The sequence below is a fragment of the Rhamphochromis longiceps genome, linkage group LG20 (assembly GCF_057381845.1).
Source record: "Rhamphochromis longiceps isolate RC_006_pf linkage group LG20, R_longiceps_female_GT1.1, whole genome shotgun sequence".
NCBI lineage: Eukaryota > Metazoa > Chordata > Actinopteri > Cichliformes > Cichlidae > Rhamphochromis > Rhamphochromis longiceps.
The window spans coordinates 7,219,974-7,242,168 of NC_140576.1; the positions used below are offsets into that span (position 1 = coordinate 7,219,974).

At 41.4% G+C, this 22,195-nt stretch overlaps 1 protein-coding gene across 1 annotated transcript in view; it reads left to right on the forward strand.

Moving 5' to 3' along the window:
- Nucleotides 1-313: 313 nt before the first annotated feature.
- espn (espin) overlaps nt 314-22,195 on the forward strand; it is a 40,625-nt gene continuing 18,743 nt past the window's right edge. Inside the window, exons 1-7 of the mRNA XM_085394258.1 lie at nt 314-1,077; nt 3,931-4,124; nt 15,108-15,294; nt 15,654-15,836; nt 16,526-16,657; nt 17,568-17,823; nt 19,676-19,968. Coding sequence (XP_085250384.1) covers nt 778-1,077; nt 3,931-4,124; nt 15,108-15,294; nt 15,654-15,836; nt 16,526-16,657; nt 17,568-17,823; nt 19,676-19,968 — 1,545 coding nt within the window. The 5' untranslated portion in view covers nt 314-777. The remainder of the gene's footprint in view (nt 1,078-3,930; nt 4,125-15,107; nt 15,295-15,653; nt 15,837-16,525; nt 16,658-17,567; nt 17,824-19,675; nt 19,969-22,195) is intronic.

Here is a 22,195-nt window from a genome sequence, read left to right on the forward strand (position 1 = left end):
TGTTTGCAAACAGGATCTGGGGTGTGTTCAAAAAGTTCATTGCTGAATTAATGTTTCCTTGTGAGTCTATCTTGACTGGCAGCGACGAGCACCTTCACCCCAGCAGCATAATTAATGTATATCCAGAGTTGTAAGTAGCATGTACGTACTGCTCCTTTAATTTCTGAGCCGATTTCCAGAAAGCAGCAACCTGTAACAGGCTCAGTGATCCTCCCCCTGATGGATTATTTAACAGGCGCTGAGTCCCATGTCGCCATCTGCTATAGGAAGAAAAACACAGCGGAATATTCCCTGGGGCGCATGATACGCGATAGTTATTCAACAGCAAAAAAAGGTTAATAAACTAATTTGGGGGGGAAATATAGTTTAGACCGTCTGGTAACCCAGAACACAACTTGTGCAACAGGTGGATGCTATTGGAGACAGACAGCGGATAACCTACTGAGCTACAACGTCGGGCCAGACAAAGCCTAAGAAAGAGGTTAGTTTGTCAGTCGGGTATGAAGTTTTATTTCAGCATGTAAATATTGCACTACCTGGAAAACAAAAACTTATGAACGATAAAGGGATCTTTCATTTGAACAGCGCTTTGGGAAGACCCATGGAGCGATAACCAAGCGTCTCTCCCACCAACACCCCACCCCAAAATTAACCCGGCTACTGACATGATCCACTCATTTATAAATACAACTCTGACCCTATCCGCACTATCTGCACGGTGATCGGGTCAACGGAGGCAACCAAAGGACGGAAGGAGTCGCGCAATCTGCAGCAGTCATGGTGGTGGAGGGTGACAAGACCCTGCTGGCCGCAAGGCAGGGGGACATGCAGACTTTAAAAGTGCAATTAGCGGCAAATGCGCTGACCAGCGACGTCAAGGATGCGCTGGGAGCTTCGCCCGTCCACCACGCAGCCCGGGCGGGGAAGTTAGCCTGCCTGCGGTTTTTGGTGGAGGAGGCAGGGCTGCCGGGCGATTGTGTGGCAAATAACGGGGCAAGCGCGGCGCACGACGCAGCAGCAACAGGCAACCTGGCATGCCTACAGTGGCTACTGACCCAAGGTGGATGTCGGCCAGAGGTGAGTTACTACAGTTGTAGCTGGATCGGTCTAAAAGTGTAGCAGACAGTAGCCTAGCTCTGCTTCATCCGACTTGGCTGTCATTTCTCATCTGTGGAGCCTACTCCAACCCCCATTTGAATCAGCTCTCCTCCTTAAAGCACATTATATCTATTTTAGTGCCTTAAACCTACACGTTTTTCCTAACATACACATTAAAATCCTTCTCCTTAGGAATAAAGTCTTTAAGCTTTTATTTTAACATAACTTTCTGTGGGGTTTGCGGGTTGTTTTGTGTCACTGTCAGGTATTTTGCTCCCAAGTCCATTTGGTGTGCTCTAAATGTCCTGATGATGTTGTTAATTCTCTTGTAATCTTTAAGGTTTTGACTATAAAAGCAGAAGGTTTAAAAACCCACTGGTCTTTTTCAAAAAGGGACCTTCCTCTTTCACAAGGCCCTGAAAGTTGTTTTCATATTGTTTTGGTAAGACAGTGAAATGCAACAAATTCAAACACTGTTGTAGGTATGAAAGAAATTACATTAAATACCAGAAGTAAAGTAAGTACACAGAAAATTATACTTTTAAAAAAAAAAATTTAATTTAAGGCTAAAAACCTGGTTTTCAGTGTTATGTCATGTTTCTATGGTAATAAAGTATGCAAAACTGGATTTGCAAATCCAATATCTCCTGTACAATAAAAACAGTGACTCACAAAAGGCACAAAAAGAAACACATAATGACAGTGTAGTTTGATATTATAATGAGGGGTGGTGTTTGGTGCTGTAAGGATTGTGGTTGAAGTTTCACATGATGAAATAAATCTTATTAACCTTTTCGACCTTTTATTGTTCCTATTTGTGCACAATGCGTTTTTTCACCTGGGAAGGAGTCATAGTAAATGCTCCAACACAATAACATAATCCATACCATAAGTATTCAGTGGGTTTCTCGTTTTATTAGGTAATACATTAAATCTCTCAGCTTTAATTTGTGGAGGTTTACATCAATACTCAAAGGCCTGTTTGAGGAATTTTCTATCCCTCTTAACACATTTCTTGGGCAGCTGTGTGTCTTTTTAGTGCTCATGCACATAAGAACTGGTGGCAACTAGTGAGTTGACATTTAGACTCAGGAGTTGTCTGCTGATATTACGAGTAAAGTGTTGACAGTGTCACTAAAGAAACCACTGGACCAACAAAACGATGAGACTCAAAAAGCACAACTCTATCAAAGAGGTATCAAAGATGCCTTGCAAAAATAAAAATTAGACCTCTATTATTAAAAAAAAAATGAAAACAGGAGCAGAAAACTTGTGAGGATGTGCAAAATCCACTCGAGAATGATCTTAGGGCATATTTTCGCTTTATTTGAATCTCAGATGATTCTTAAATCGATTTGCCTTTTACTATTTAAATCCCAAAATGTGGACACCTTGTAAAGGTTATTCTATGTTGATATAAGTCTTTTCAAATTGAAGCTGAACTTTGCCTTATGTATAATTTCTCATGAAATACAGATATCAAGATACAGTTTTACAGTTTAGCGTGGCCCCAATTTACAACACTTAAATGTATAAACACATAAAAGTTATTCTTGTATATATTTATTTGTAGTATACTGCATATTCCAGCATATTCCAGAAAGATACACAGATGTGCATCATTTGTGCCCTTAAAAGGAAATTCAGATTTAGAGTTTACCTATGTAACCAATATGATAATGAGGAGGAGGAGGAGCTTTGCTTTGACTCACCCACATGGGTCTCATTTATCTTCACCTTCTTGAGCAGAGGTAAAAGTGAAACTGACAAAGTGACAAATTCATATTATGTTATTATGAGTACAACACAGTCCTACAACCCTGCAGTATTAAGTTATCCACGTGAAGAACAGTCATAAGCATTCCATCTTCAAGTGACAAAGAGTGCCCACAGATGAAGTGGTAACATGGCTGGTATGTAGTCAAAACTCTCAGTACACTTGAGTGCTTAATGCTTGCTTTCACCTTTGTTTTCTTTTTTTCTTGTTTGTGTTACGAAACTGTGATCATGAGTCTATTTGATGCTAACACCATTAGTCTGTAGCAGTGCACTACCTCAGACCTAAGCATCTGTGTTAGTAAGATGTTAACAGATGACATGTCTGTTCAAGGACCACACAAGTTTGGTCTTTTAGGTTTTCTGTGTTAGCTATTAGTCTGCCTCTTGTTAAAGCTAATTGTTTTATAGCACTGAGATAAATTCTGTGCTTTATATTCTTGCTACTGTGGTAAGTTATGAAGGTTTTTTTACTTATTTCAGAAAATAAAAATTGATTCCCCTTCCCGTAACAGTGAACAGGGTGATCGTGGCTCAAGAGCTGGCAGTTTGTCTTGTGATCGGAAGGTTGCCGGTTCGAGCCCCGGCTCTGACAGTCTTGGTCGTTGTGTCCTTGGGCAAGACACTTCACCAACCGCCTACTGGTGATGGCCAGAGGGGCCGATGGCGCCATATGGCAGCCTCGCTTCTGTCAGTCTGCCCCAGGGCAGCTATGGCAACAATTGTAGCTTGCCTCCACCAGTGTGTGAATGAATAGTGGCATTGTAAAGTGCTTTGAAGGTCTCGAAAAGTGCTATATAAATGCAATCCATTATTATTATTAACAGTACAATATACTTTGTAGCCAGTAAAAGTGGCTAGAAAAAAGTATGGGTATCAATTATTTTCTGGAGGTTATTGTTTTCTGGAAAAACAAGTAACCAGTTCAAATTAAATTAGTTATCAAATCATCATTTTATAATGCAAAGTCAGGCTGACAGTTGGTCACAGTTATTTTAAAAGGAGGGATTACAGGACTCCCTAGTTCAACATGTTCCTTATTTGTTTGCTTTACAGGCCAGGGACAGTTCTGGTGCCACTGTTCTTCATCTCGCATCCCGCTTCAGTCACCATGAGATCACCGATTGGCTGCTGAAGAATGGTGAGGTAGACCCTGGGACCCCCACCAATACAGGTGCCCTGCCTGTTCACTATGCTGCTGCCAAGGGAGACTTGCCCTCTCTCCGACTGTTATTGGGGCACAGCCCAAAGTAAGACCAACATGATATTGTCTCCACAATTTTGTCTTTATCCTGCTGTTGATTGATAGTCATATATTTTGGTAACTTGTAGGATTTCAGTTGATGTTTTGAGCAGGAACTACAGATGCTCTTTATTTAGAACATAATCTCTAAAAGCAAGTCGGGTGCCACCACCTACATTTTAAAATGCTCAACAAAAATTCTATAATATTGTATTTCAATTGGGGAGGGGCATATGAACTGCGATATGTATACAAATTGCAGTCCACTTTCTTAACTGCATATCCAATCAAATGTTTAAGAATATAAAACAGAAAATTAATGCATAGGGCTGTTGTTTCTGAAATATGTAACAGTAGATCAATTCCACAGATTCAGGTTTCAGACTCAGTAAGACCACTTAGAAAGTCTGACGCTGACAAATGAAGTACTGTGATTTACTAAGGTTAGCGCATCAACTCTTATTTCTTTTCCGATGTTTAAAATGTTTAAGTCTGCTACAGAAATAGCCGAAAACACCAACTTTCACTCGTAGTCTGTAGAGTACAACTTGGCACTAGGGTGAAGTAAGTTGAACTTAAAGATTTAATTTGATACCTGATACTAAATGCTACCTATTACAATGTAAATGCTCATATATTGTTTTGAAAACAAAGGAAAAAAACTCTTGGTGGTTTAACTTTCCCAAAATACTGCACACTACTGCATCATTAATGCTGATTAAGTAATAATGCTGATATTGGTCTGTATAGCTGCATTTTAAGTATATATTGTATATTGTACATATTTAAAAAAAAATTGGTAAACTGTAAGAAAAAACGTGTTTTGATAATGAATTAATCATCAGGTTATTTACTTGATTAATCAATTAACAACACCAGTGCAAAAGTCCTAAATATTGGATTTCCTAATACCTGAAGTCTAAGAAAAACAGCAAATTTGTGAATATGTAACTAGCATTAACTTATATTAATATTTTAAATGTTGTTTTATTTAACAAGACAAGTCCTACTGAGGTAAGACATGGACAGCACCATTACAGGTTTTAAATGCAGCACCAGCCTATAGAACAGTTAATTGACCAGTAATTGTAAGATATGTGTGCATATGTGCATGGGTGATTGCCTCCTAATGAATGTTACCCTAATCAATGCAGTGTCAGACCCATCTGTGCCAGAGATAATATTTGTTCATACTCATAACCACTGTATTAGTGCCATGATGAGGGAGTCATTGGTTGAGTTCTTTGCAGCAGCAAAACCAGATAAAATCTTTTATACATATATATATATATATATATATATATAAAAAAACACCCAGCACGCCCCTGCGGGCGGTTTATCCTTCAAGCTCGGATCCTCTACCAGAGGCCTGGGAGCTTGAGGGTCCTGCGCAGTATCTTAGCTGTTCCCAGGACTGCGCTCTTCTGGACAGAGATCTCCGATGTTGTTCCCGGGATCTGCTGGAGCCACTCGCCTATCTTGGGAGTCACCGCACCTAGTGCTCCGATTACCACGGGGACCACCGTTACCTTCACCCTCCACATCCTCTCGAGCTCTTCTCTGAGCCCTTGGTATTTCTCCAGCTTCTCGTGTTCCTTCTTCCTGATATTGCTGTCATTCGGAACCGCTACATCGATCACTACGGCCGTCTTCTTCTGTTTGTCTACCACCACTATGTCCGGTTGGTTAGCCACCACCATTTTGTCCGTCTGTATCTGGAAGTCCCACAGGATCTTAGCTCGGTCATTCTCCACCACCCTTGGGGGCATCTCCCATTTTGACCTCGGGACTTCCAGGTTATACTCGGCACAGATGTTCCTGTACACTATGCCGGCCACTTGGTTATGGCGTTCCATGTATGCCTTGCCTGCTAGCATCTTGCACCCTGCTGTTATGTGCTGGATTGTCTCTGGGGCATCTTTACACAGCCTGCACCTGGGGTCTTGCCTGGTGTGATAGACCCCAGCCTCTATGGATCTTGTGCTCAGAGCTTGTTCTTGTGCTGCCATGATTAGTGCCTCTGTGCTGTCTTTCAGTCCAGCTTTGTCCAGCCACTGGTAGGATTTCTGGATATCAGCCACCTCCTCTATCTGCCGGTGGTACATACCGTGCAGGGCTCTGTCCTTCCATGATGGTTCCTCGTCTCCCTCCTCTTTCTTGGGTTTCTGCTGCCTGAGGTATTCACTGAGCACTCGGTCAGTTGGGGCCATCTTCCCAATGTATTCTTGGATGTTCGTTGTCTCATCCTGGACTGTGGTGCTGACACTCACCAGTCCCCGGCCCCCTTCCTTCCGCTTAGCGTACAGCCTCAGGGTGCTGGACTTGGGGTGAAACCCTCCATGCATGGTAAGGAGCTTTCTTGTCTTTATGTCAGTGGCTTCTATCTCCTCCTTTGGCCAGCCTATTACCCCAGCAGGGTACCTGATCACGGGCAGGGCGTACGTGTTGATGGCCCGGATCTTGTTCTTACCATTCAGCTGACTCCTCAGGACTTGCCTGACCCTCTGCAGGTACTTGGTGGTTGCAGCTTTTCTAGCGGCCTCTTCATGGTTCCCATTCGCCTGCGGGATCCCCAAGTACTTGTAACTGTCCTCTATGTCTGCAATGTTGCCTTCTGGTAGTTCAATCCCCTCAGTTCTGACTACCTTCCCTCTCTTTGTTACCATCCGACTACACTTCTCCAGTCCGAACGACATTCCAATGTCATTGCTGTATAGCCTGGTAGTGTGGATCAGTGAATCGATGTCTCGTTCACTCTTGGCATACAGCTTGATGTCATCCATGTACAGGAGGTGGCTGACAACTGCTCCGTTCCGTAGTCGGTATCCGTAGCCAGTCTTGTTAATGATCTCACTGAGGGGGTTCAGGCCTATGCAGAACAGCAGTGGGGACAGAGCATCTCCTTGGTAGATCCCGCACTTGATGGTGACTTGTGCTATGGGCTTGGAGTTGGCCTCTAGTGTTGTACGCCACATCCCCATTGAGTTCCTGATGAAGGCTCTTAGGGTCCCATTGATCTTGTACAATTCTAGGCATTCCAGTATCCAGCTGTGGGGCATTGAGTCATAGGCCTATATATATATATATATATATATATATATATATATATATATATATATATATATATATAGGAGATGGCTGATATCCAGAAATCCTACCAGTGGCTGGACAAAGCTGGACTGAAAGACAGCACAGAGGCACTAATCATGGCAGCACAAGAACAAGCTCTGAGCACAAGATCCATAGAGGCTGGGGTCTATCACACCAGGCAAGACCCCAGGTGCAGGCTGTGTAAAGATGCCCCAGAGACAATCCAGCACATAACAGCAGGGTGCAAGATGCTAGCAGGCAAGGCATACATGGAACGCCATAACCAAGTGGCCGGCATAGTGTACAGGAACATCTGTGCCGAGTATAACCTGGAAGTCCCGAGGTCAAAATGGGAGATGCCCCCAAGGGTGGTGGAGAATGACCGAGCTAAGATCCTGTGGGACTTCCAGATACAGACGGACAAAATGGTGGTGGCTAACCAACCGGACATAGTGGTGGTAGACAAACAGAAGCAGACGGCCGTAGTGATCGATGTAGCGGTTCCGAATGACAGCAATATCAGGAAGAAGGAACACGAGAAGCTGGAGAAATACCAAGGGCTCAGAGAAGAGCTCGAGAGGATGTGGAGGGTGAAGGTAACGGTGGTCCCCGTGGTAATCGGAGCACTAGGTGCGGTGACTCCCAAGCTAGGCGAGTGGCTCCAGCAGATCCCGGGAACAACATCGGAGATCTCTGTCCAGAAGAGCGCAGTCCTGGGAACAGCTAAGATACTGCACAGGACCCTCAAGCTCCCAGGCCTCTGGTAGAGGACCCGAGCTTGAAGGATAAACCGCCCGCAGGGGCGTGCTGGGTGTTTTTTTTTTTATAGATATATATATATAGATATATAGATATAGATATATAGTTTCTACCTCTTCTACTTTCTACCTCTTCTTCTTTTAAAGAAACCAGTCGTCATTTTACAATCAAAGTTTGCCTTAGCACTCATGTCAGATGCATTTAGCTAACACGTACGGCTGTTAGTTAACATGTCCCAGAGCCACATGCATGGATTAGGTGCTCAATCACGTGGCTGTTGTTTGGTTTGTTTATTGCTGTAGCCATCACTAGCTCTATTATTACTTGACATACTATAAAAGTTATAAAACAGAAAACATTAACTGCTCAGTGAAAGGATATTCTTTGTGCTTGTATCTGAACAACTATCAGTAAGAATTACATACTGCTACCATAAAGAAACAGAAATGAAATAATGGCTCAGTCTTTAACCCAAACTCTTTTCTAGAACTAGACTGACTTAAAATGACAAGCATGAGCCTTGTGCATTGACCCTTCAATATTGTGTGTTTGCACCCCAGATGGACGCATACCATCTGAAATTTTAATGAGTCTCATGGACATGTTAGCTCCCCGATAGCTGGGCTTCATTCACTCTTCTCCACCACCCCTCCCACTGTTGCTGTTTACCACCATCACCATGGTGACACACAGTAGCTCCAACTGGTGATAAGATAATGAGGAAAACAAATCCATCTGAAAAGACAAGCTGCTCTCTAAGCAGTAGCCTCGGGCATTGTTTAGATTGCAATTTTGCAGCCGAGAGATAAAATGGTCGTTTCGGGGTTTATTACAAGCTGCAAATTTGTATTAATGAGTTTTAAGAGGCAAAAAATCACCAGGACTTTTTACTCTCACAGCATTGTTCATCAGTATAAACCAATGGGTTTAAGGTTTAGGAAAGAACTCCTTATACATCATCAAAAGAGTGAATATGTTTATACAAGACCTCATAGAGTATTTCCCCCTATACTTAGTAGTCTTGAGCTACACCTCATTTCTTGGTACTTTGCCTCCAAGGAGTTGCAAGCAATAGTCTTTGAGGCTTTCTGAGCAACCTTTATTTTTACTTTGGAGATTGGCTGCTTTTTTGTTTTGTAAGACACTTAACACTGAAAAATGAATCATTCAAGTATCAAAGCTGTACATAACTCAAGAGATGAACCATTTTTGTGTCTACACATAACAAACAACTTAGCAAAGGAGCAGTTTTTAATTGTATCTTTAAGCACTTTGTTAGTAGTTTCCTGTCACATTATTTGTTCCTATTTCTAGTTGAATCTATGAAAAATAACAAACGTAACACAGTTTGACAGGGATAAATTAGTATTTCTGCACCAGAAAGGCAATTCTCAAAGAGCTTTTAACTGAAAATGCAACAAGTCCTGAAAAAATTTGAGGAAACCAGACAAGTGAAAGACATAAGAAGACGTGCCAGGCCTTAAAAACTACATACAACTGATGAACAGAAACTAAAAATCATATCCCTGATGAACAGGAAGTAGTTTAAGGAACTGACACAGGGACCTTCATTTAATCCATCTACTGTCCACTAAACCCTCATCAGAAATGGTCTCTGTGGCTGCCAATAAGCTGTTCTTAAGGAAGGCAAACAGGGAGAAAAGGCTGAGGTATGGCATATTACACAAGAACTAGACTGCAAATTAGTGACAACACGTCTTATGAATCCAAATTTGGAATTTCTTTTTTAAAATCGTCATCATTATTTATGGAGGTCATTTGGTAGTTTCAGGGCCTAACGCCAGTTGCAAACTACAAAATACTGTTCATCAGTTGTCTGTAGTATCCCCCAAAAGACAAATTATCAGCAACCGACCGATGTGGATATGGTTTGATAAATAGTGTGTTTTTGGTTATTCATCCGTATAAATAAAACATTTAGCTTAAATCTTTAAAAAAAAATCAGCTTGATACGCATGAACTCATGAAAGCAAGAACACACCCCTTTGAATGGTAACAAACATCATTGTTTGGGTGCGCAATCAGACCGGGACGCATTAGTGTCTTTACTTCCAGGGTGTCTGTTGGGTTTCAAATACACCTCTAAATTGGTAGTTCACCCCCACCCACGTCCCAGTAAACCAAAACGAAAACCCTCCTGGGCTGTGTCTCTGCTGATAGCCTCAGTACACAAAAGAGTGAATGAATGTAAGATGGTGAAGGAGGGAGTGAGCGTGAGAGGCTACAGACAGGTTATGCAATCTATTAGTGCAGCTTAAGATCTTTGGTCGTGCCACAGTTTCTTCATGCAGTCGAAAAGGTTGCACTTCTGCATTAAGATAATCCAGAAAAGTGGCCGCCTTAACCTCCTCTGGAAACATGCAGAAGGAACAAGCATCAAATATTTGATTACTTTCATCAAATCAGCTTGTTCATTTCTTGCTTTTCACAGATTTGTTGCGTAGCAGTTGCTGAAACAGGAGTGGTTATGACTGAAGTGGTTAGCGAAATCCAGAATGTAAACCCATTTCTATTAACAAAGCATGTCCTCTCCCTCCAAGAAGTAACCTTGTGTTGGGTCGGGTGTCGCTCATGTCTCTGATCTGAGCATCAAGAGCACGGGAAAACCTCCCTGCTGAAAAACATAAGAAAAGACAGAACATTATAGCTAGTTTAAACATTTATTTAGACCATAGTACTTAATAAGATTATTGAACATTAAGTGTGTTTTCTAAAGATGTGTACGCTCTCTCATTTTTCTCTGAAAAACATATTTGTTATAGTCCAACAGGTGTAGCAGCTCAAAACTGGTGTTTATTCTGTCTCTGACTTGTTTATATATAATGTTGTTTGAATTCGTGATCAGATACACGGAAAGTAAAGGGTAAACAGGCCAGTGGAGTTTTTTAGTCAGCCTGTGGCTTAGCTGCACTTTTTTTTTTTTTAAATCTTCTTAATAACGTCTTGGTACATGTTGAGTAGACCCACTTTCTGCTCTCTTTAATAAAAACAGGTTTAAACTGAGGGGCAGTAATGTAAACAGGCTGCATTTTTGTAGTGCTTTTCTAGTCTTAGTGACCGCTCAAAGTGCTTAAATTACAGCCCACACTCACTTTCTCATTCACAGATGATAAAAACAAATCAGGTACCCGGTGTCACGTCATCTCACAGACTGCAGTTGGGGATCAAACCTTCAGATTAGTGGGCAACTGAGCCACAGCTTTCTTTGTCAGGCTTCTTTCTTTATCAAGTAGGTAGCACACCTGCCATCAGGATAACATCTGTGCAGTGTGTTTCTTAAAGTGAATCAATAAATACTTTCACAGATTTCAACATGAATGATGTTTGGTTACGAAGCCAAACAAAGTATATTTTATTCAGTTTTCATCATGCACAGTATCAGTTAGAGATGTAAGCCAGAAGTGTTGCTTATATGTAGAACCACATCAGACATCCCTGTATGTTCCCGCTGGTTTATATCGCTGTTTCAGTTATACCTTTGTGGCTGTGCTGTCAATTACTGTATATAGAAAAGGTGCAGATTAGAGCTAAGTATTGTGCCATCAGATTTCCATTGTGAAATATGTAAAAACATACAATTTCATACAAAGAACTCACAGGTTGGGAAGCTAAATAAATCATATGATATTTTTCATTATTCAGATGGGAAAAACCACTGAGCGGGTAACAAGCTTTTATCAAGCAAGAAGGCCATTAGTGTGACATCAATTACTTTACTAGTAATGAAGACAACCTTGGTCTTTGTTACCGTGTACATGAGTGGCTGACGAGGTAGCGTCCCTTGTGCCACTTGCTAGCTGTGTTGTCACACAAGGCTAAGCACTTTCTTAGCTCTTTGAAATCTACACCAGTTCTCCACTTCTTTGGTAGAGAGAATTCAAGCCTATTCACTTTGAAGAGTTGTGACAAAGGGAGACTGTGCTTTGTTAGCCTGGTAACCATCAAGATTTTCAGCTATGATTAATGATAAATAGACATGGCTGTGTGCAGATAAAATTGTTCCCACTTTTGTTACACTCATGAATAAATAACTTGACTGCCCATTTCCTGATGACAGGAATGCAGATTACTTCCCCTTCTTATTTTGAAATATTTAGTATGTACTTCTGCTTGGAGCTTTTTTCTCAGTCACCCAATAGGCCCTCCTTTTTTTGATCTTCAAAGGTTAAGTTATTCCTTAGCATATACTCTTCCTGTCTCAGAATAGGACCTGGCTGATTGTCATTCACATGTGGCGTTAAGTGAGGCAAATCCTTTTAAGGGAAAGCACGACAGGTTTGTGTTTGACTCTGCAGGAACCAACCATCCACTTAAGCTCTGCCTCTCAGTTTACTCAACTTCTGTTGCTCTCTGGCTACTCAGTTTGTCTTTTCTACTTGCACTGTTGGACGAGCACAAAGCAAGCCAGGTAAAGCCAGTGGAGTGATAATCCTCTTAAGAGACTCCTTGCTCATTTGTCAGAGTCCAAATAAAGCACTACCTTATAGGATTTAGTGGAGATATTTTTGTTCACTCTCTGACCTCCCATTGTGACTATAAAGATCTGGGACAAGAAGGGATACAAGCATCAGATGAGGTTTTGCATTGAAGGCGGAGCCAAGGGTAATAAAGGTGAGCAGGATCTGGCTGTGCATCACTGCTGTCTGTTCTCAAAATAGCTGCATGTTGATGCTGACAAGTGTATCTTTTCCTGTCCCAGCTAATTGTTAACTACAGCTTACACTTTCAGTTTTTTTAGATTAATACCATTGCTTACATATGAAGATTTAAAAAGATAAGGCTTATGTTGTTTCAGGTTATTTTCATAGAGTGCTCTGTGCACACATGACGAAACTGATGTTTTGGCTGGCAAATAACGTGCACACCCATCATCTTGTAAGGAGCAGACACAGCCAGGTTTCTTCTCTTCAGTATAAAGACTGCCATCTTTTGTCAGAATTGCCACAAAGAGATTTTTTTTTTGTTTCGTTTTTTGCCTTTGTGACAATTGAAATATAATTTAAAATGAAAAATCAGCAAATCTACAACAGAATGTATTGGTCAGTCATTACAGTTTTTCTCAGTCGCTTTGGTGCATTTCTCACAACAGAATTAAACATTGCACAACAGTTAGTTCAACCACCACAACATGTAGTCGTTTTGGCACAACCCTGTGGCGGTTTCACGTTCACTGCGTCCAAAGGCAAATGCCTTTGGACATGAAGCAGTTGAGTGAGTACAAATATCTAAAGAATGGTCACGTTTGACTTCCTATTCATCACTATCTCCTTTCTTTTATCATGAATGTCACAATTATTCATACTTGTACCGGCTGAATAGTCATTGTCCTCACAACTAATAGTCTTCATTTCATTGCTTGTGTCAGTGCACTCAAAATTGTTGAACATCTTGTCAAACACTTTGTACACCCATTTTGAAAACCCTATTTTTAAGGAGTTTCCATGAAACCCCTGCACACGTTTGTATATCTTGACGAAGCGGGATTCAATCTTGCAAAAGGCGTGAACGAAATCACATTGGAGAAATAGCCACCATTGATGTCCCAGGCCAACGAGGAGGAAATATTTCAATGTGTGCAGCAATCTCAGAAAATGGCGTTCACACCCATATTCCTCGTATTGGTGCATACAATACACAACACCGGTTGGCTTTTCTGGACGCTCTTTATAGGGACCTAATCCCACAAAATGAAAGGGATGATCCTGGTGACAATCGGACAATGTATGTAGTGGTTTGGGATAATGTTAGCTTCCATCACTCTGCTGTAGTCGGGCAGTGGTTTGCAGCACACGACAGGATACTTATGGAGTTTCTTCCTCCTTACACTCCATTCCTAAATCCAATTGAGGAGTTTTTCTCTTTCTGGAGGTGGAAGGTATATGACAGGCATCCACATACCCAAATGACCCTGCTAGCAGCTATGGATGCAGCTTGTGATGACATCACAGCAGAGTCCTGCAGAGAGTGGAGTTGACACTCCAGAAGATACTTTCCCCGATGCATCGATAGAGCTGACATTCGCTGTGATGTTGATGCAAATATGTGGGCAGACAGACGGGAGCGTCTAGATATCAATGATTGATATGCAGCAGTGTCTGTTTTTCAGTTTTGTTTTTTTGTTTCATAACCACTGGAGTGAGGTTTACTGTCTAAGTGAGTTTATGTTTGCTGTAAAATGTTTGATTTACTGTATTTCCCCAGTTTGCACAATGCTGTGAACAGTTTCAATTAAATATTATCAAGAGTGCATATGGAGTGTCTTGATTTTCCTTTACAATTTATGGTTTTCAACATGCCATGCATGCTGTCCAGACTTGACATGTCATTGGGAAGCACCTACAAAGAAATCCGTCACAATGAGAACATGTTCAAACCATTTGATTTTGTGACCAAAGGTGCTGGTGTAATGACTTGTAATTGTGACAGCCCTGACACTTTGATTGATATAAGTACTTGCTTTTGATGAATGTATTATCTGTTTTGCTCAAGGGATTTGTTGTTGATGCATTGACAACTTATTTTGGACACCTGACTTTTCTTTTTGATGGAGTGACTCACTTTTGCAAGTTATCCACCATGTTTTGCAGTTTGCACTAATTGTTTTGAGAAGTGCCTTAGTAGTGGTGGAGAGTTCAATTCTGTTGTGAGAAATGCACCAAAGCGACTGAGAAAAACTGTAACACCTGACTGAAATATGGTGGTGGGACCTTAAGAGAGCTGTGTACAATCAAATACCCACAAATCTCAATGAACTAAAGCAATACTGTAAATAAGAGTGGGGCAAAGTTCCTTCACAACAATGTCAGAAAACCATCACTTCATGTCACTTTTGCTAAAAGCTACTGAATCATGTGGTGTACTTGGCTTTTCTCACACTGCTTCTGAAGTTTGGACTTTTTTTGTTACACAAATAACGTCAAATATCACATGTTGTTGCTCTGCAGCGGTTGTTTTAAACCAATTTAGAACCTGGTATGAACCAGATTATTTTTCTTTCATGATACATTAAAGCATAACATTGAAACAGGGTTTTACAGGTCTGTATTATCACCAATTTGGTTTTTATTTTTCTTATTATGCAGAAGTCTTTCATTTTCCTTACTGATTCACTTTCCTACAGCCTTGTCAACTCCCAAACAAAAAATGGTGCCACACCACTCTACCTGGCCTGCCAGGAAGGCCATCTGGAGGTTGTCCAATACCTGGTCAAAGACTGTGGAGCGGATCCGAGCATTCGAGCCAATGATGGGATGACACCTCTGCATGCTGCTTCCCAGATGGGCCATAACACTGTCATTGTCTGGCTGGTGCGTTGGACTATCAGAACACTGTAGATCATGTCTTAATAATGGAATAGTTTTTCTCCGCCAATTGTGGGGGTTTTTTTTAAACGGAACAAGTGAAGGTACAATACTGATATTTATGATTAAGCAAATTACTTAATATTAGTAGTATTAGTATAATATGCTTGTGATATCTAAAATAGCTTGTGATATCACCAGAAGTCACATCATAATTGAACTTTTAACCAAAATTTTCCTACATCATTTACTTGAAAAATGTGCCAAAGCCACCGTTTACTACTGGAGTCACAAAAATTGGACCAAAAGCAGCTGAAATCTTTCTGATGACTGCTAATCATTAACCTCCATCTCGTTTCCTGCAGATGAGTTTCACCGAGATCAGCCTGACAGACAGAGATGGTGACGGAGCCACGACGATGCATTTTGCAGCCAGTCGTGGTCACGCAAAGGTCCTCAGCTGGCTTCTGCTGCATGGTGGGGAGATCGTCACTGACAACTGGGGAGGGACCCCCCTCCATGATGCTGCAGAGAATGGTGAACTTGAGGTGTGTGTTAGGTCTTATTGGATCAGCACAGTAGCAGAATATGTGTAAAGAAGCGCTCTTTCAAGAATTGTTGAAGTATATAGAGAAAACTATGTTTTTCATGATTATGTTTTTTTTCTTTTTTTACAAAAGAGTTGATCAGTGTGGACTTTTAAGAAGCTCACTGAAACACAAGTCAATAGGGCAGAACAAAGGTTGCTCAGTCTGAGAACAACAAGCTTATTCCAGCTTCCACTGGTGCTTGGTAGAAAGCTTGTTAAATTCATGCTTTAAACTATTTCCAAGTTTCTGTAGACTTTGAAACAGAAACTTTTTCATGAGAGAGAGAAAAATGAATGATAACTAAGAGAAGATCAAAGAAAAGCATGATACTGCTACATTAAGTATTTTGCTTTTAGCTAGGACATTTACATTAATTAGTTGATCAGTGAGGGAGTGTGGTGATATAATATGGTGTTTTTCTGGTCTGATGCAGTGTGAAACAATACACAATTTATGTTAACATGTACTCTAAGCCTTGCATTTATCCACTCAATATGTCAAACATTTTACATGTTGAGAGTCTGTCACACTGAACTGAGTGGAGTGTAAACAGTTTTTATCGTTGCTAATTGAAGATGAGTCTAAGCAGCCTGTTTCACAAACACTGACATCAATCCACTCTGGAACTTTCTCTGTCTGCTTTTCAGTGCTGTCAGATCCTTGTTGTTAATGGAGTTGACCTGGGCATAAGGGACCAGGATGGCTTCACTGCAGCAGACTTGGCCGAATACAATGGCCACTCCCAGTGTGCCAAGTATCTGCACACTGTGGAGAACATGGTAAGAGTACATGTCTAAAAAAAATGTAAATGTTGGATGGATGGTTGGATGGATGGATGGATGGATGGATGGATGGATAGAAGTCAGCATAAAGTCATATGTTTTATACACACACACGCATGCACACACCCACAGACAGACAGACAGACAGACAGACAGACAGACAGACAGACAGATAGATAGATAGATAGATAGATAGATAGATAGATAGATAGATAGATAGATAGATAGATAGATAGATAGATAGATAGATAGATAGATAGATAGATAGATAGATAGAATGAATGAATAATGGAGATATTTCAATAATGTTTAGCTTTCTATGAACCTGCCTCCCATGACAGACTTCAGACTCAGATAATTAGTCAAGCTACCTGACACACAGTGCTCTCCATGGCCTTAACCCTCTGAAGTTCCTGAGTGGCCAGGGGAATAATTCTTTCTCACAGAGCTCGTTTGGCATCGATGACATATTTCTCTCTTCTTGTGCTCTTTCTCATGGGGCGCATTCAGCCAATTGAGTCCTGCATTGTGGGAAAAGCAAAAAGATCCCCAGAGCCATTCTCACTAGCTGTGAGGTGTTTCATTAGTGTGCCTGTAATGCTGTTCTTCTCCTCGTTAAGTCACCAGGGACTGAGTAGCAGTGAGATTTAACAGCTGATGAATGCACATGTAGATTTTAATAAGAGACAAATTTATGAGCCTGCCATAATGACCCTGTATCTTTCTAAATCTAAAAATTAATGAACCAGATGTGTTTTATTAATGATTAATAAAGAATTAATTGATGTACAAATGCTTTTTGCTTTGTTTTAGTAATGTGGAAATGATATCTATATATCAGACAACCAAGTAGAATAAATTGAACAATCGTGAAAATTGAATGTTCATAAAACTCGTCCCCTCGCAGAGTGTGGAGCACCGCGTTTTGTCCCGGGATCCCTCGACGGACCTTGAGTACAAGCAGCCAGACTCTGGCCTGTCCTCCCCAAACACCACCATGCCTCCTTCCGCCCAGGCAGCACACTTTGACATCGGTTCACCATCCAGCTCCCTGTCCAACTACGACTCAGCCAACTCCAGTCAGTCCAGCACTGGGGAGAAGAGGAGCAGCTTGACAACGTCACGAGGCCCACCTGCTCAGCTGAGCGCAGTTGCACACACAGGTCTGCTGCTCTTTACACATTAAGGATATAATGTGTATCTTTTTCAAGCATTTCAGAATGACAAATGCCGATCAGATCAACAGCTACATATACTTTTAATCACATCATAATAAGAATGTTGCATGAAAGGCTTGCTTCAGTCTATATCATGACTCTACTATTATGGCATTTCAGCAATAATACAAGGAGTGCAGAATTTTTTGGCAAATGAGTATTTTGTCCACATCATCCTCTTCATGCATGTTGTCTTACTCCAAGCTGTATAGGCTCGAAAGCCTACTACCAATTAAGCATATTAGGTGATGTGCATCTCTGTAATGAGAAGGGGTGTGGTCTAATGACATCAACACCCTATATCAGGTGTGCATAATTATTAGGCAACGTCCTTTCCTTTGGCAAAATGGGTCAAAAGAAGGACTTGACAGGCTCAGAAAAGTCAAAAATAGTGATGCAGCAATCTCAAAATTGCAAAGCTTCTGAAGCGTGATCATCGAACAATCAAGCGTTTCATTCAAAATAGTCAACAGAGGTTTATTTCAGAGCTGCAACATCACTGGAGTGCCCAAAAGCACAAGGTGTGCAATACTCAGAGACATGGCCAAGGTAAGAAAGGCTGAAAGACGACCACCACTGAACAAGACACACAAGCTGAAACGTCAAGACTGGGCCAAGAAATATCTCAAGACTGGTTTTTCTAAGGTTTTATGGACTGATGAAATGAGAGTGAGTCTTGATGGGCCAGATGGATGGGCCCGTGGCTGGATTGGTAAAGGGCAGAGAGCTCCAGTCCAACACAGACGCCAGCAAGGTGGAGGTGGAGTACTGGTTTGGGCTGGTATCATCAAAGATGAGCTTGTGGGGCCTTTTCGGGTTGAGGATGGAGTCAAGCTCAACTCCCAGTCCTACTGCCAGTTCCTGGAAGACACCTTCTTCAAGCAGTGGTACAGGAAGAAGTCTGCATCCTTCAAGAAAAACATGATTTTCATGCAGGACAATGCTCCATCACACGCGTCCAAGTACTCCACAGCATGGCTGGCAAGAAAGGGTATAAAAGAAGAAAAACTAATGACATGGCCACCTTGTTCACCTGATCTGAGCCCCATTGAGAACCTGTGGTCCATCATCAAATGTGAGATTTACAAGGAGGGAAAACAGTACACCTCTCTGAACAGTGTCTGGGAGGCTGTGGTTGCTGCTGCACGCAATGTTGATGGTGAACAGATCAAAACACTGACAGAATCCATGGATGGCAGGCTTTTGAGTGTCCTTGCAAAGAAAGGTGGCTATATTGGTCGCTGATTTGTTTTTGTTTTGTTTTTGAATGTCAGAAATGTATATTTGTGAATGTGGAGATGTTATATTGGTTTCACTGGTAAAAATAAATAATTGAAATGGGTATATATTTGTTTTTTGTTAAGTTGCCTAATAATTATGCACAGTAATAGTCACCTGCACACACAGATATCCCCCTAAAATAGCTAAAACTAAAAACAAACTAAAAACTACTTCCAAAAACATTCAGCTTTGATATTAATGAGTGTTTGGGTTCATTGAGAACATGGTTGTTGTTCAATAATAAAATTATTCCTCAAAAATACAACTTGCCTAATAATTCTGCACTCCCTGTACAGTCAGCAAAGCGCAGGAAACAGCACGGAGCAGTTTTCTTGCTGTCGCTTGATGTCAAAGGTGCCATACTAGTGCTGCACCCTAGTGGCTTGTGTGCAGACGTCATTAGTGTGACATTCATGTTTCTCATTCATCTCTCAGTTGTGTAATCAGATGTAGACTGGAGGGAATGTTTTACAAATGCACACATTTTCCTTCCTGTAACAGGCTGTTGTTTTCACAGGTGCACCAGAGACAGCCATTTCAGACATGCAGGCATACATGGATATGCTAAACCCAGACATCAGCTCCGATATGCACAAGAAGAATGAGGAACCTGATGATGGAGCCTCCAAGCTTCCGCCACCACCGCCCCCCTTTCCCCCACCGCCTCCCCCAGAGTCTCCTCCGACACCCCCTCCACCCCCCAGCTACCCAGCTCCACAGCCTCCACAAGAGCCATTGGCAGCCGAGTTCCTTAAAGTCAAAAGCAACTTGCGCCGTGTGGACAACAAATCCCAAAAAAAAGAGACGCTGGTAAGCTCCCGGTTCAGCTGAGGAAAAGCTGTTTGTCGGAAGTGCCATGAGGTTGTGCAAATATTTTCTCTCTATGGAGGAAAATCTGACAGAAAAATGAAAGCAACCATATTTATATAAATTAGTGTTTGTGCATTTATCTCAGCAGGGATAGGGTTTCACAGCCTGGCTTATTTATATCGCAAGACCAGCAGAAGATTTCTTTAATGTGACTTCACACAACATCAGCTTCAACATGCTCACTTTTAGTTAAACTTCAGATGTCATTAATTTTGGGAAAGCACCAAAAGTGACATGATGTGACCAAGACTAGAAACAGAAGGAGCGGGATGGGGGGGGGGAATAAACTAGCCATTAGCTGTTATTTTCCCTTGTGCCTAATCAGTGAGCTATAACTCTTATGTAACAATGTGCCTTGTCTTATACCCACAATGATGTTATTGTGTTAGCATTGCTAACAAGGGCAAAGAATATGCTCATTACCGTAGCAGGGCTCTGGCTTGACGCACAAACAATGGTTGATGGGTTTGATCTTAATGCCAGTAATTAATCTGGCCCAAGATCACTCAAAAATGTTGTTGACAAGAAGCAGCCATTAGGACTGGCATAAACATTAGTGTCTGCAACACTGCAGTACATGTGAATTTATTTAATATATGAGTCTCTCTCCAGTTACAAGTTTACTTGACTTTCACAAAACACTCAAACCAAGCATATATATTAAACAAAAAAATCAATTGTTCAGACAGGGGCCGTGTGTATGGTTGTTGTTCGCTGTCATCAAGCCCACAGTTAGTGAAAGTGTCCTTTCGCCATAGATCATCTCCATGGTGAGTTCTGTGTGTATTTGTATCTAGGAGCATGTGCCGTCAGCCATGTGGAGCTTTTAATTAGTACCCCCACCCGTCCCTCCCTTCTTTGTACCCAGGTGACCGGCCCTGGGCGGCCATCATTAACATTTAACAATGAAAGCACACATAAGATCATTGTGCGCAACATACGTCGGAAAGAAAACAAATTACCTTGAAACAGTGAATGGTGCCATTTCATAATCTAGTAAAGGAACTTCATGTGCAAAAAATTATTTTAAAAGCTTACTAAAAGATATTTTAGGAGGGGGGGGGGGGGGGTGCATCTGCAGTCCTTCTGGAAAAATTTGGACTTTGAACTCTCACTTACATGAGATCTTTGCTGCTAATTCTGGGCCCTGAAAGCTAGAAAATTCTCATAATCCTAAAGCCTGGGAGATTTGCATGTGACTGACCACGGTCAGGGAAACACATGGGTGTTGGTGTTTTGCATAAGAGGAAACGGGCAGAGTTGAGGAGTGGTTGGTCTACGGGTTAGTGGTGACATCACTGCCAGCATTGTGGCCGGCCCAATAGGTTATTGATGAGACCTGTAGGTAAATTGAGAGGGCAGGTAAAGTGACAGGCATAGCACTGAGGAGAGAGGAGGTGAAGCTCTGGATCTGGTGACAGCTACCTTCTTTGCTCTGCTGGGTTTTTGTGGATGAGACTCTGTCTGTACTGGAGGAGAGCTATAAGAGAGGACTCTCAGCGCTGAGGTAAGGTGTTAACAGGAAAAAGTGCTGTCACGTAGTGGAAAAAAATGAAGAAAAAAGATGCTACAAATTGTTTCACATATTATCTCCAGGTTCAGGTTGGAGCAGTTTAAGCCGCTGTATGAACGATGAGTGTGTTGCATAAAAAGTCATGCTTGAATTTTAGAGTTGGATTTACTTTACTTTTTAAAAGGTTATTTGAGTAGTTTGCTTTTAACTTTTAAAGGATGTCAAAATATTTTAATACGACCGTGCCTTTTGCAAGGCTACATGCAAATGTGCTAAACATCTTCAACAACAAACAGGTTAAACAACCTTCAGTAGTCAGGCATACTGACCATCTATCTATCTATCTATCTATCTATCTATCTATCTATCTATCTATCTATCTATCTATCTATCTATCTATCTATCTATCTATCTATCTATCTATCTATCTATCTATCTATCTATCTATCTATCTATCTATCTATCTATCTATCTATCTATCTATCTATCTGTGGGTGTGTGCGTGCGTGCGTGCGTGTGTATAAAACATATGACTTTATGCTGAGAGATAGATCTATATAATGGGAAGAAAGGTTGTCTGTGTGTATGCTTCTCTGTGGCTGATGGGAGCGGGGGGCAGCTATAATGCTTTGTACAATTGCTATTGTTGACCCA